At 45.7% G+C, this 12,087-nt stretch overlaps 1 protein-coding gene and 1 pseudogene across 7 annotated transcripts in view; both read right to left on the reverse strand.

Moving 5' to 3' along the window:
* The window catches only part of Rere (arginine-glutamic acid dipeptide repeats), a 334,126-nt gene that overhangs the window by 105,054 nt on the left and 216,985 nt on the right, over positions 1 to 12,087 (reverse strand). For all 7 annotated transcript variants that reach the window (XM_032894231.1, XM_032894248.1, XM_032894239.1 and 4 more), the window contains 3 exons: positions 11,680 to 11,728; positions 1,730 to 1,854; positions 623 to 722 (listed from right to left, as the gene is read on the reverse strand). In XM_032894231.1, the coding sequence (XP_032750122.1) occupies positions 623 to 722; positions 1,730 to 1,854; positions 11,680 to 11,728 (274 nt within the window). The remainder of the gene's footprint in view (positions 1 to 622; positions 723 to 1,729; positions 1,855 to 11,679; positions 11,729 to 12,087) is intronic.
* LOC116892511 lies at positions 3,355 to 3,970 on the reverse strand (annotated as a pseudogene).

Genomic DNA, 12,087 nt, shown 5'->3' on the forward strand with positions numbered 1-12,087 from the left:
AGGCTTCAGGAAAGACATTTGTTACTAGGAACTCATTTGAAGCGTCTCATAATCCTAGAGGTCAGAAAGATTAAGATACAGACCTGGAGTTGCAATGTCTTTCCCTACAATCTCAGAGACCAGTGGCTAAGGCAATAATAATTTTTTTCGTGTGTGTGTGTGTGTGTGTGCGCGCGTGCATGTACACATGCAACCCCAAGTATATGAATGCACACCATGTGTATGCAGGAGCACATAGATGTCATGTCAGATCAGATGAGGGCTTTGGATCCTCCTGGAACTAAAGTTACAGGCAACTATAAGAAGCCATGCCAGTGCTGGGGACTAAGCACAGCTTCTCTGCAAGAGCATCAGTGCTCTAGGTGCCGAGCTATCTCACCAAAAATTCTCCTGCTAATTTTTAATTTATGTCTCTTTATGTAATTTATTTTTATATATGAGGGTATGTCATGGGGAAGGAGGAGTTACAGGAGAGACTTTCAAAGCTCCTGCATAAGCAAGGACTCTGAACTGCAGAGCCAGTATCATTTCTGTATCCTAGCAACACCACAGTACCCTATAGCTTTGTCACACCTTGCTGCATGCTCCTCTTGTGCTCTCTAAGGTGACATCAGAGACTTACTGTATTCAGTGCATTGAGAGTGGTGTCATCCCGAGACGCTGCGACACAGCCATCCTCTGTGGAACCTCCGTCACACATTCCTGCGAAGGCTGCCATGCTCCTTTGGGGAAAAGGACGGAGTTTCCTTGATCAGCACACATCAACATTCGAATACACAGTGATTTTTAGTCCTTAGTTTACATGTACATCTTCGGGAAGACTCCATTATTACATGCACATTATGTCAGTCTAACCCTTCCTCCCTAGGGACAGAAGTATGACTGCAACAGGTCTGTGTTACTTCTCTTGTTTTGCACATCCTTAGGTTTCAAATCTGAACACATGAAAAATTCTCTTTCTCACAGTCCTCCCCTGACTGTTATTTTAAAGTATCCACATGTACCATTACCAGGCATTAAGGACTTCCAAGTCCCTGGACACTAGGCGGAATCAACTGCTCTCATCTACATACCAACTGCCTTTCATCGAAACAACAGCGAGGAGACAAGAGCATGCGACAGTCACCTAGCTCATTTACACTGTCTCTTCTCTGCACCACCGTGCAGCACTGTGGACTGCACGCAGCCAAGATGGAGCAGCAACCCCAAGCTATGCACTTCAATCTTCACTACTGCACAGGGTGAGGCTGCGGGGAGTACCCCAGATCACTACTAAGTAGGCTCTGCCTGGACTCCGGCAGGAAGGGGCTGAAGTTTCTGTCCTGTCACTGGCATGTTTGAGTTCTATAGGATAACCACAGATGAATGTTCCCGTGTAGAGAAGCCACACAAACCTAAGCTGGGGTCAGACGCTCATCGAGAGGCACAGTACAGAGAACAGGAAGTAAAGTGAGGTGAACGACTCTCGCAACTGCAGTGAGCAGTGCTGGTAATCACACAGATGGCTGAAGAGGCTCCTTCTGAGGAGGTCTAGGCCTGGTGTGCGGCTGTATCAAGAGGAGGGAAGCTGGGAAGCTATGTCTGTCAGGTATGAAGGACCACTAGGGCAGACAGCAATGCTCAGAGTGAGACAAGGCCCCACCACTAAGGAGGGTAGGGAGACGTTTTACGGATACTCAGTCTGGGCGCCCTGTCCTAATTCAGAAAGCCTGGGCTAATCTCCCCTTACCTTGCTGCCCTCAAGTACATGAGGAGGTCACAGTCACTGACTCCAGGCATCCAGACAAGTTCCTCATGCTGAGTCACAGTGTCACCATCTGGAGAAGGAAACGGCTGCAAATCTGGAAGTTTGGCCTGTAAGACAGGGATGAAGAAGTCACCATCAAGGTAGGATACTGGAAAAAGTTAGTGCAGAAGCATCTTCTGGGCCTGGTGCACTGGTCCACCTCTTGAGCCTCTTTCCTTGGGCAGCAGGAAAGCTAGACTAAAACTGAACCATTGAAGTCACATCGAGACTGCACTGAAGGAGTAGTGAGCGGCTGCAAAGCTGACAGAATTGTGATCTAAAGGTCACACACACACAAATGGAGCAAACAAACACCAAAGTATCACCGAGTGAGTGACAGCTCTGAAGAAAAACAAGACACATCTCCACAAACACACTCACAAGCCAGACACATGGCGACTCACGGGACTGCCCCTAAGGATGGTTATGTGCACGGTTAAGATAAAACAGAGCTACTGAAGCTAACAGTAGAAAAAGTCTCATTAATGTAAATGGTGGAAACAGCATGGCTGAGGACTATGAGAGCTGCTTGTCAAGAAATGGGATGGAGCTCTCAGAGAGGAGAGTACTGTCTGACTTGCTCTGACTCTGCAAAGTGAGGCGAACGGTATGTGAAGAACAAGGCATCGCTGTTACACATTACCCCAAATAATAACAGAGGCGATGAGTAGCCAGACTGAGTAATCAGGACTCCCGCCTGCACTGTGCTGAAGCGGGCAGGTAAGCGGGCAGGGACAAGAGGCTGCCATAGCTACCAGAGGCCTGGCAGAGGTCAGACACCTGCAAGGAATGTTACCCAACATTCCTATGTCAGCAGAGATAAACAAGGGCATGGTGCTCTGATATTTTACACTCTGCTGATGTTGAAAAGCTCTCGCTCATATAGAGCTTAGAACAGAATACGTGGAAAAGAGCAGACCAGAGTGGAAGCAAACACTGGAAAAGCAGAGACATGTAATTAACCTGAAATAGTCTAACAGGCACATGAAATGAAACTCCACATCCCAGTCTTCACTAGGCAGGTTGCTTATGAGCCATGTGCTTGTAGAGGGAAGAGAACACGGTAAAGCAAAGACAGGAGTGGATCTGCCCCAGCCAGGAGGACACCCTCGTTTCACAGGAACTCTGTCTCTCCCACTCCCAATAAGGAAATCATCACTTTTCCCCCCCATACAGAAACCAGTTTTAAGCAAATGAAAATAACTTGTGGGAAACCTCTAGAAAGTATTTTGGGAGCAAAGATTTTTGGAGCCATGTGAACTTGCAGCAACGAGCCAATCCCTTTGCATCAGATGTGCACTGAAAGGCAGCCCTAGGAGTTGCCTTCAGCCTCCCTCCACTGGCCTGACAGCTCCCAGAACTGTCGGTGAAGACGTAAAAGTCCATGGCCTCTAGGGTTAATGTCATCAGCTCCAGCAGCAGCAAGATCCTGAAAAACCCTAGGGAAGCCTGGAGTCGCATGTCATAGGGGAAGACCAATTTTGGAGGTCTGAAGGAAGTATTTTTGCTTCTATTCAAGAAGGGTATATTGCCTTGCTTACATTCAAAACTGAGTTGGATCACCATTCTCAAAAGTAAAGTGTCCTCTTTGTTAGGAAACTTCCATCATGAGACTTCAGATACGCTGGTTGGCAAAGTTTTCTCAGTTTCTCCTGGGTTTGAAGTCCCCACCCAGCCTCTTGGGGGGAGACCCATTAGAGGTAGATGGACAGACAGGTCTTGGATAAGGAATTGGGAATGATCCAGTCTCACTTCTGGCCATGCATTCACCTATACATTGTTTAATCAGGTCTGGGACTGCAAGATGCTTTTCTGGAACAGTGCCCGGGCTTCATTGAGTGTGTGCTGTTTCTCTTTGATGCTGTCCTCCATCTGCCCTGATGCTGCCTGCCATTTCTGTGCAAGCCTGAAAATGCTTCCCGGTAGAGGCCGAGGATTTCTTGTCAGGTTGCTGCTGTCATCTTTGGACCCACTTGGAAAGGACTTCAGACCGGAAATCTTCACTTTAATGACTAATTTTCTGTTTCTGAATGCTGGCTATTCAAGTTTTAAGGCAGTTCTGGGTTTGTTCCTCAGTGCTGCCTTAAAAGCATCCACACTCTTGTCTAGTGATGCCACCCTATGGCATGATCCAGGACACAGGTAAAGTATGGAATACGACTGAAGGTTAATACAGAATGTGCACGTGCAATGTTTTGGATGGTCTGTTCTGCAGCCGCCTGACAACTCTGAGATACATAAACTCCTATAAAACTCTCATCTCCCCCAAACTCTTGGTTGGCTGGCTGACTGGTTTGGAGGCAGGGTCTTGCCTCTGCCAAATGCAGACATTACAGGAGTGTGGCACTATACTAAGCAAAGTAGTGATTTTTCCCCATTAGCATTCCCCTTCATAGCATCTTATTGGGTGCTGTCAACACCACCCACCCACCAAGGGCAGTGCTGGTCATAAACAAAAGGACTCTGGCTTGGCAAACAAGACTGTTATGGGTAAATGAGCCTAAAGGGGGGTTGGGGATTTGGCTCAGTGGTAGAGCGCTTGCCTAGGAGGCACAAGGTCCTGAGTTGGTCCCCAGCCCGAAAAAAAAGAAAAAAAAAAAAAAAAAAAAAAAAAAAAAGGAAAAAAAAAAATGAGCCTAAAGGTTCCTATTGACTAGAGAATCCCGCAGGGTCTCCTTTAGCTTAGCGTTTTAAGGACCTAGAATTCTGGGTCAGTGCAGACAGCCTGTACCAGCTCAGATTTCCACTCTGCCATAGAAAATCGGTTGGCTTTTCTACCACTTTGCTTTTCTCTCTACAGCCCACCCCCACCCTATGATAGCCTTGGTAGTTTGATCCCCCGATAAGTCTTTCTGCCTACAGAATAGTCTAGTTCTGTAGTTTCTCTGTCCCATCACTTACAGGTGCCATGATTAATTCTACTTAATATATAGTGACACACTGGGGTAAGATGAGAACAGGACGGGTCCCCATATGGAAAACCCTAAGTACTGTGCTTTGTGCCCGCAGGCCAGGTCCTAGGATGAGCTGATGTAACAATGGCTCCTTATTAAATTAATTAGAAAGTACTATAGTTGGGGAACAGGACCAACCCCTGGGGAGAGTGCGACTAGAAACAGTGACCAGGTGGTCCAAAGGGAAAGAAATGGCAATAGCTTTAATGATAAGGAACGAGGTTCACTCTATCACAGTGACTCAGGAGGGGAAGGTGACTGGGGATAGTGCTCAAGGCAGGACTCTTTCTGAGGACATAGGACAAGGTGAACTGGCTAAGCATAGGCCGTGCACGGCAGCACTGCTCCTAACTCAGACAAGCTCTACCACACAGGGTGGAAAAAGGGAGGCGCTCAAACCTGGAGGACAGAGCAGCTCTGAGAGCAACAGAAAGGAAGGAGGCCCAGAGAGTGAGCACTGTCTACTGTTTATATAGAAGGAGGGGAGGGTAAAAGTAAGCGGGACGAAGAAATCACCAAGTTTCTAAAGGAAATGTAAGAACAGACTGGACAGTTCTAATCGGGAACTATTTCAAGTAATGCTAAAACATTAATTTACTACACAGTCCTCAGGCCTCATGGAATATAATCGAAAGGCAAACAAAATTTAACAGCACACTGCTTCCAAGCAGCTGTGAGCATAACTCAGTGGCAAAGTAGATCCCAGGAACAAAGAAAACAAAAGGAAGAGGCCACAGCAGTGCAAGTATTGTTCTTCTGGGCCATAAGATAAAGGGACAAAAGCAATTAGGACAATGTCACCATACATGGGGAAAACAGACAGATTTAGATGAAAGAAAAACAGGGTTAATAGAATGTTAAAAGTTTTCAATTTAAATTACAAGTGCCAGAATGAACTTACGTATATAGTTTTATACACACACACACACACACACACACACACACACACACAGAGAGAGAGAGAGAGAGAGAGAGAGAGAGAGAGAGAGAGAGAGAGAGAGAGAATATATATCAGAGGGGAAGAGGAATAAGGGAGGGAGAAGTGGAGAGAGTATTGAATATTGGAGATATTTATTGACTTGGGGTTCCCAGGGTGGCTCGGCAGTTAATAGTCATGTATTGTTTCTGCAGAAGACAGAGCTCAGTTACTCGTGTTGGCTCTCAGCAGATGCCACCAGGTACACCCAGGTACACTGGGTGTGGGCTGCCTACTAAAGCACTGCCTGCCCATCCCCTTTCCTACCTCCTCCATCCTTCCTTCTCGTGTTCCCTCCCCCCCTTCTCTGCACCACCCCCGCTCTTCACTGCCCCCACGGCTTTACCATGAATTGTCTGCCTAGCTTATGTTCACTTCCCTGCTTCTCCAGTCCCTCACCCATCTCCCTCACCCCAATAAACCCCATTTATACCAGATCTGTTGCCTGGCATACTTTCCCAGGGGCACACCTTGGCATGGGCTCACCAGGTAGCCCCTTACCCCATTATATTTTCTAACACTCTGCAAACAAACCATGCAGTGAACAATTAATTGTAACTCCAGTTCTAGAGGAAGTCAATGTCTTCTTCTGGTCTCCTGGGGCAACTATACCACATACATACATCCCCCGGACAGAAGCATACCCATATAACTCTAAATTGAAAACAAGTATTTTAAAAAAGAAATTACTGTTTTATTTTTGTATTTGTGGTGTGCATCTGTATGTATGCATTTTATTGCATGTGCGGGGCACATGTGTGTTTGTGGGAGAACATGCAGAGATGCCTGAGGTTGATGGAGGAAATCCTCCTCAGTAGTTCTTTGATTTTATTAATCGAGGCAGGATCTCTCAGTCAAACCTAGAGCTGGCCATTATGACTGCCCTTGGTAAGCAGCTGCTCTGGGGACCTCACTTCTAAAGTCCTCTGCAGGAAGTACAGGCAATGAACTCTGGTTCCCATGGTTACAGGACAAGTACTGTGTGCGTATGTGTTTGTTTTTAATTAAACTGATTTACTTTTGTGTTGGTGAGGGTGGCGGTGTACCACAGGGTACATGTAGAAGTCAGGACAACATGCAGGAGTCAGTTTTCTCCTTCCACTATGTAGTGGGCAGGATTGCCATGTCACCAGGTTCAAGCCATCTAGCCAGTCAAATGGCAAGTATCCACTGAGCCATCTCCCAACCCCAAGACAGAACTTATTTGATTTGGTGTGAGATATTATAATTACTTCTTTTATAAGAGGGTTTCTTTATCATTGCATTGTTTGTAATTAAAATGCTGGATTTGTGAAGCATTTCAATTACCAAAGGTAGGAGGCAGCATGAGGGAGAGCCTACAGAACAAGGCTCACCAACTCTGCAAAGCTTAGTGACATGAGGAGGCGGCCTCATGTTCCCACTTCGTAAACGTTATTATCTACTGTAGAAAAAAGCTAAAAACTTTAAGAAGGTGTGATGGTTTGTATATGTTTGGCCCAGGGAATGGCACTATTAGAAGGTGTAGCCTTGTTGGAGTAGGTGTGTCACTGTGGGTGTGGACTTTTTATTTAATTTATTTATTTATTTATTTATTTAATATATGTCAATACACTGTCACTCTCTTCAGACACAGAAGAGGGCATCAGATCCCATTACACAGAGTTGCGAGCCACCATGTGGTTGCAGGGAATTGAACTCAGGACCTCTGGAAGAGTAGCCAGTGCTCTTAACCACTGAGCCATCTCTCCAGCCCGGGTATGGACTTTTAAACCCTCATCCTAGCTGCCTGGAAGCCAGTCTTCCACTGGCGGCCTTCAGATGAAGATGTATAACCCTCAGCTCCTCCTGCACCATGCTGGCCTGGATGCTGCCATGTTCCTACCTTGGTGACAATGAACTGAACCTCTGAACCTGTCAGCCAGCCAGCCCCCAGTGAAATGTTGTCCTTATAAGAGTTGCCTTGGTCATGGTCTCTGTTCACAGCAGTAAAACCCTAAGACAGAAGGTAATTTGATTTTGGTACTCCAAAATTTTTCTTAAAAAAAATTTTTTTTCCCCAGATCTGATATTGAATGTACATTTGATTCTTAAATGAAAGCACACAAACCCAAGCCAAGTAAATCTGCTTCTTTCTGTTTAGGCGCATCCTCCCCTAGCAGTCACCTTTTCTGTCGGGGTAGGAAATAAATCTTAAGTCAAAGTCTAGTATGCAGATGCTGCACCTTGGAAACAGACTGTGGGAGAGAAAATGGGCAGAAAGTCCAACACAGGGGAAGAGGAGAAAGGGCGGGTGATGAGTAGCACGAGGAGAGAACCGGGTCCTGGATTCAAAGCACAGCTGCAGGGTAGGACAGCCTGAGTAGAGCAGAAGGAGAAAATCTATTCCTCTGTGTGTCCTCTGATGTACACAGGCATGCATGCATATGCACATACATTCATGTATGTGCTCTCTCGTGCATGTACAAAATAGAGAACTGTAAATAGAAAGAAATCACAGCCCAATGATGATTTACAGTGCAATAGTGCATGCCTTCAATGTCAGCACTCAGAAGGCAGAGTCAATCTGGGTTACATATTGACAAGCTGTCCACCCTCTAAGATCAAACAAGGGGCTCAAGTTTGGTTCCCAGGCAGATCATAACTGCATAATAAGTACATTTCCAGGAGATCTCAGGCCCTCTTCTGGCCTCCAAAAGCAACTTCATTCATGTGTACATACCCACATGTGTTATAACAACAACAACCACCACTACTACCAGGACATGATGATGCATACCTTAAAATTCCCCACGTGGGGGCTGGAGAGATGGCTCAGTGGTTAAGAGCCTGGACTACTCTTCCAGAGGTCCTGAGTTCAATTCCCAGCAACCACATGGTGGCTCACAACCATCTGTAAAGAGATCTGATGCCCTCTTCTGGTGTATCTGAAGACAGCTACAGTGTACTTATATATAATAAATGAATAAATCTTTAAAAAAAAAAAAAATTCCCCACGTGGAAAGAAGGGCCAGGCAGATCTCTGTGAGTTCGAGACCAGCCTAATCTACATCCTAAGTTCCAGGTCCAGAAACTCTAGTCCAGAGGTAGGGATAGAGCAATGCAGGTCATAGGCAGAAAGCTTATTACTGAGTTAGTACAAGGCCCTGGGCACCACCCCCACAAATCCACAGTCCAGAGGCTGTCCTGGTCAGGCCCACCTAATAGCCCACTCCAGGAAGACTATCCTCAAACAAGACCAAAATTAAAGGCCCTGCTACTGTGTATTTCTGCCTTTGTCATAAAATGAGAAACATCTAGAAACACTGTCCCTCTGTTGGTTTCTGCATTTTGATAAATATGTCTGTACTGGCTAGTTTTGAGTGTCAACTTGACACAAGCTGAGTTATCACAGAGAAAGGAGCCTCACTTGAGGAAATGCCTCCACGAGACCCAGCTGTAAGGCATTTTCTCAATTAACGATCAAGGGGGGAGGACCCAGCCCATGGTGGGTGGTGCCGTCCCTGGGCTGGTGGCCCCGGGTTCTATAAGAGAGCAGGCTGAGCAAGCCAGGGGAAGCAAGCCAGTAAGTAACATCCCCCCATGGCCTCTGCATCAGCTCCTGCTTCCTGACCTGTGTGAGTTCCAGTCCTGACTTCCTTTGGTGATGAACAGCAATGTGGAAGTGTAAGCTGAATAAACCCTTTCCTCCCCAACTTGCTTCTTGGTCCTGTGTTTTGTGCAGTAATAAAAACCCTGACTAAAGGGTTTGGGGATATAGCTCAGTGGTAGAGTGCTTGCCTAGCAAGCGCAAGGCTCTGGGTTCGGTCCCCAGCTCCAAAAGAAAAAAAAAAAAGAAAGAAAAAAAAAAACCTGACTAAGACAACGTCTTTAATTTTTCTTTATTTTTCTCTCATCAAAGAGTTAAAATAAGTTCTGAAGAAATGTATGTGGCATACAAAAATGTTGAAAATCTAACTACAAACCAACCAACCAACCAACCAACCAAATAACAAGAGAACAACTAAGAGACATCTATATCCTTTGTGGCCACACAAGGATTGCTGTGACTGTGATTTCAAGCACATTGGCTATCTCTCCAACACACAGTCCACTCAAGTGACAGGCCAGGGTCATCACAATATGCCCATTTTCCCTGGAGTTTAACAATGGGCAACATGACACAACACATGTCCATGTCAAACCACTGAATGCAGCTCCCATCTATGGAGAACAGACTAGTGAGGATAGCAACACGGAACGCCAGTAATGCTTACAAAAGACCAGGTCTCCACTGACTAGGACAGCCCTGTAGGAAGTGTGAACCACAGTGGCCAGAGTGCTCTCCCATTAGAGTTTCCTAACTGGTACCAGAGTCCTAAGCAGAGGAACCTTAGTGCACGAAGCGGATGCCAGAGCACAGCTCACCCAAGATCCATCTGAAAAGTACCAGCCATCTTGTCTCTGAAGGAAAGCATGCTAGAATATTTCTCCTTCTTTCTAGTGGTGGGAGTGGAACGTAGACTAGAGCCTCACACACCCGAGGCAAGTGCTCCACCGCTGAGCAACACTGTCCTTTTGAATAAAGTTTGCTTACTTTATTTTATATGTGTGAGTACTTTTCCCGGTATGCCCATATGCAGTATATGTGAAACTGGAGCCTACAGAAGCCAGAAAAGGGTATCAAATCTTTTGGAACTAGAGCTATAGATGGTTGTGAGCCACCATGTGGGTGCCAGGCAACTGAACCTGGGTCCTCTAGAAGAGCAGTATATGCTCTTAACCAGGATCTAGCTCTTTGAATTAAAGTACACAGTAATTAAATGTTCATCAATGGATAAGTATAATTCCACATCTATGAAGAAGACAGTCAAGCTCTCTGACAAGGAGAGCAGTGGCTCTGGAGGCTTGAGCAAGAGAAGAGGGAGTTCCTGCTGAATGGACAGAGAGGGTCAACATGACAGAACCGCTGAGACAACTCCTGGAAATGGGGTCTGTGACAGGTGCACGATGACAACACATTTATAATGTTATGGAACTATAACCTTTAACATGGGTAAACTCTGCAGCCTTTTTTATTTTACTTTTTGAGACAGGGTTTCGATACTGAGCTCTGGCTGTCCATGAACTCCCTATAGACCAGGTTGGCCTTTAATCCAGAGATCTTTCTGCTTCTGTCCCTTGGGTGCTGGAAACCTTTTTTTTTTTTTTTTTTTTTTTTATTTTTTTTTTTTTTTCTATTAACCTTCAAGTTATGGTATAAAATTATGGGTTTCATTATAACACTCCATAAAACTGAAGGCTGTCAGACTATCCTCACTTTCTCCCTGTCCATCATCCCATCTTCCCACAGTTGCTTTTTATGTTTTAATACTTGGGAGCCTGGCCAGGAGAAAAGACCCCTGAGCTGGATGTAGTGCACATGCCTGTAACCTCAGCACTGAGGAGACAGAGGCAGGGTTAGAAGTGCAATTCTACATACACTACAGAGTCAAAGCCAGACTCAGCTACAGAGCAGTACACTGTCTCAAAACAACACAATCAGAACGTCAGGATGGGAGGAGAGAGCACACTCACTGCATGAGCATGGAGGCCTCGCTTCAGCTGCCAGGAGCCACATAAAAGCCAGGTGTGGCTACTGCCCCTGTAGCAAGGACAGGGTAGGGGAACTGCTAGAGCCCGCTGGCTGTCAGACTAAGCATAGGGCCAGTGAAAAACTGTCACAGGGACACCACCACCACACACACACACACACACACACACACACACACACACACACACACATACACACACACACACACAGAGAGAGAGAGAGAGAGAGAGAGAGAGAGAGAGAGAGAGTGTTGGAGAGAGACAGAGAGACAGAGAGGCTCATAAAACCTGTAACTCTGGATTTAAAAAGAAATAGAAAATTCTCCATATCAATAACCATTCTTAAGATGCTATTCAAAAGAATGAAGATGCAACTGAGAAACAGGAAATAAAAAGCTATTAAGTTATTTTACCTGATGGCTAGGGCCAACTCGAATTTCTCCTTGGGTACTATTCAGCCTCCTGTAGTGAAGAGAAGAGAAGGTTAACATGATTGTTTTGATGTAAACATTTGAAGATTTTTTTAAGGAAAGTAACTCATTTCAAGCAGATAAAAGGCAACTTTTTGTTGTTAATACTTGCTTATTTACTTATGTGTATATGTGTCCCCATGGAGGACAGAAGAGGGCATCAGATGGACAGGGAACTGAAGCCACAGACAGTGAGCTGTCATGTGGGTGCTTCGAATTGAACCTGTGTCCTCAGGAAGAGCAGCCAGTGCTCTTAACTGCTGAGCCTTCTCTCCAGCCCCAAAAAGACTTCATAAAAGGGAGCCAGTCCCTCACTATTTCTAACACTGCTTCAGCCACGCAGGCTTACAA

This window comes from Rattus rattus, chromosome 1, assembly GCF_011064425.1.
Source record: "Rattus rattus isolate New Zealand chromosome 1, Rrattus_CSIRO_v1, whole genome shotgun sequence".
Classification (NCBI taxonomy): Eukaryota; Metazoa; Chordata; class Mammalia; order Rodentia; family Muridae; genus Rattus; species Rattus rattus.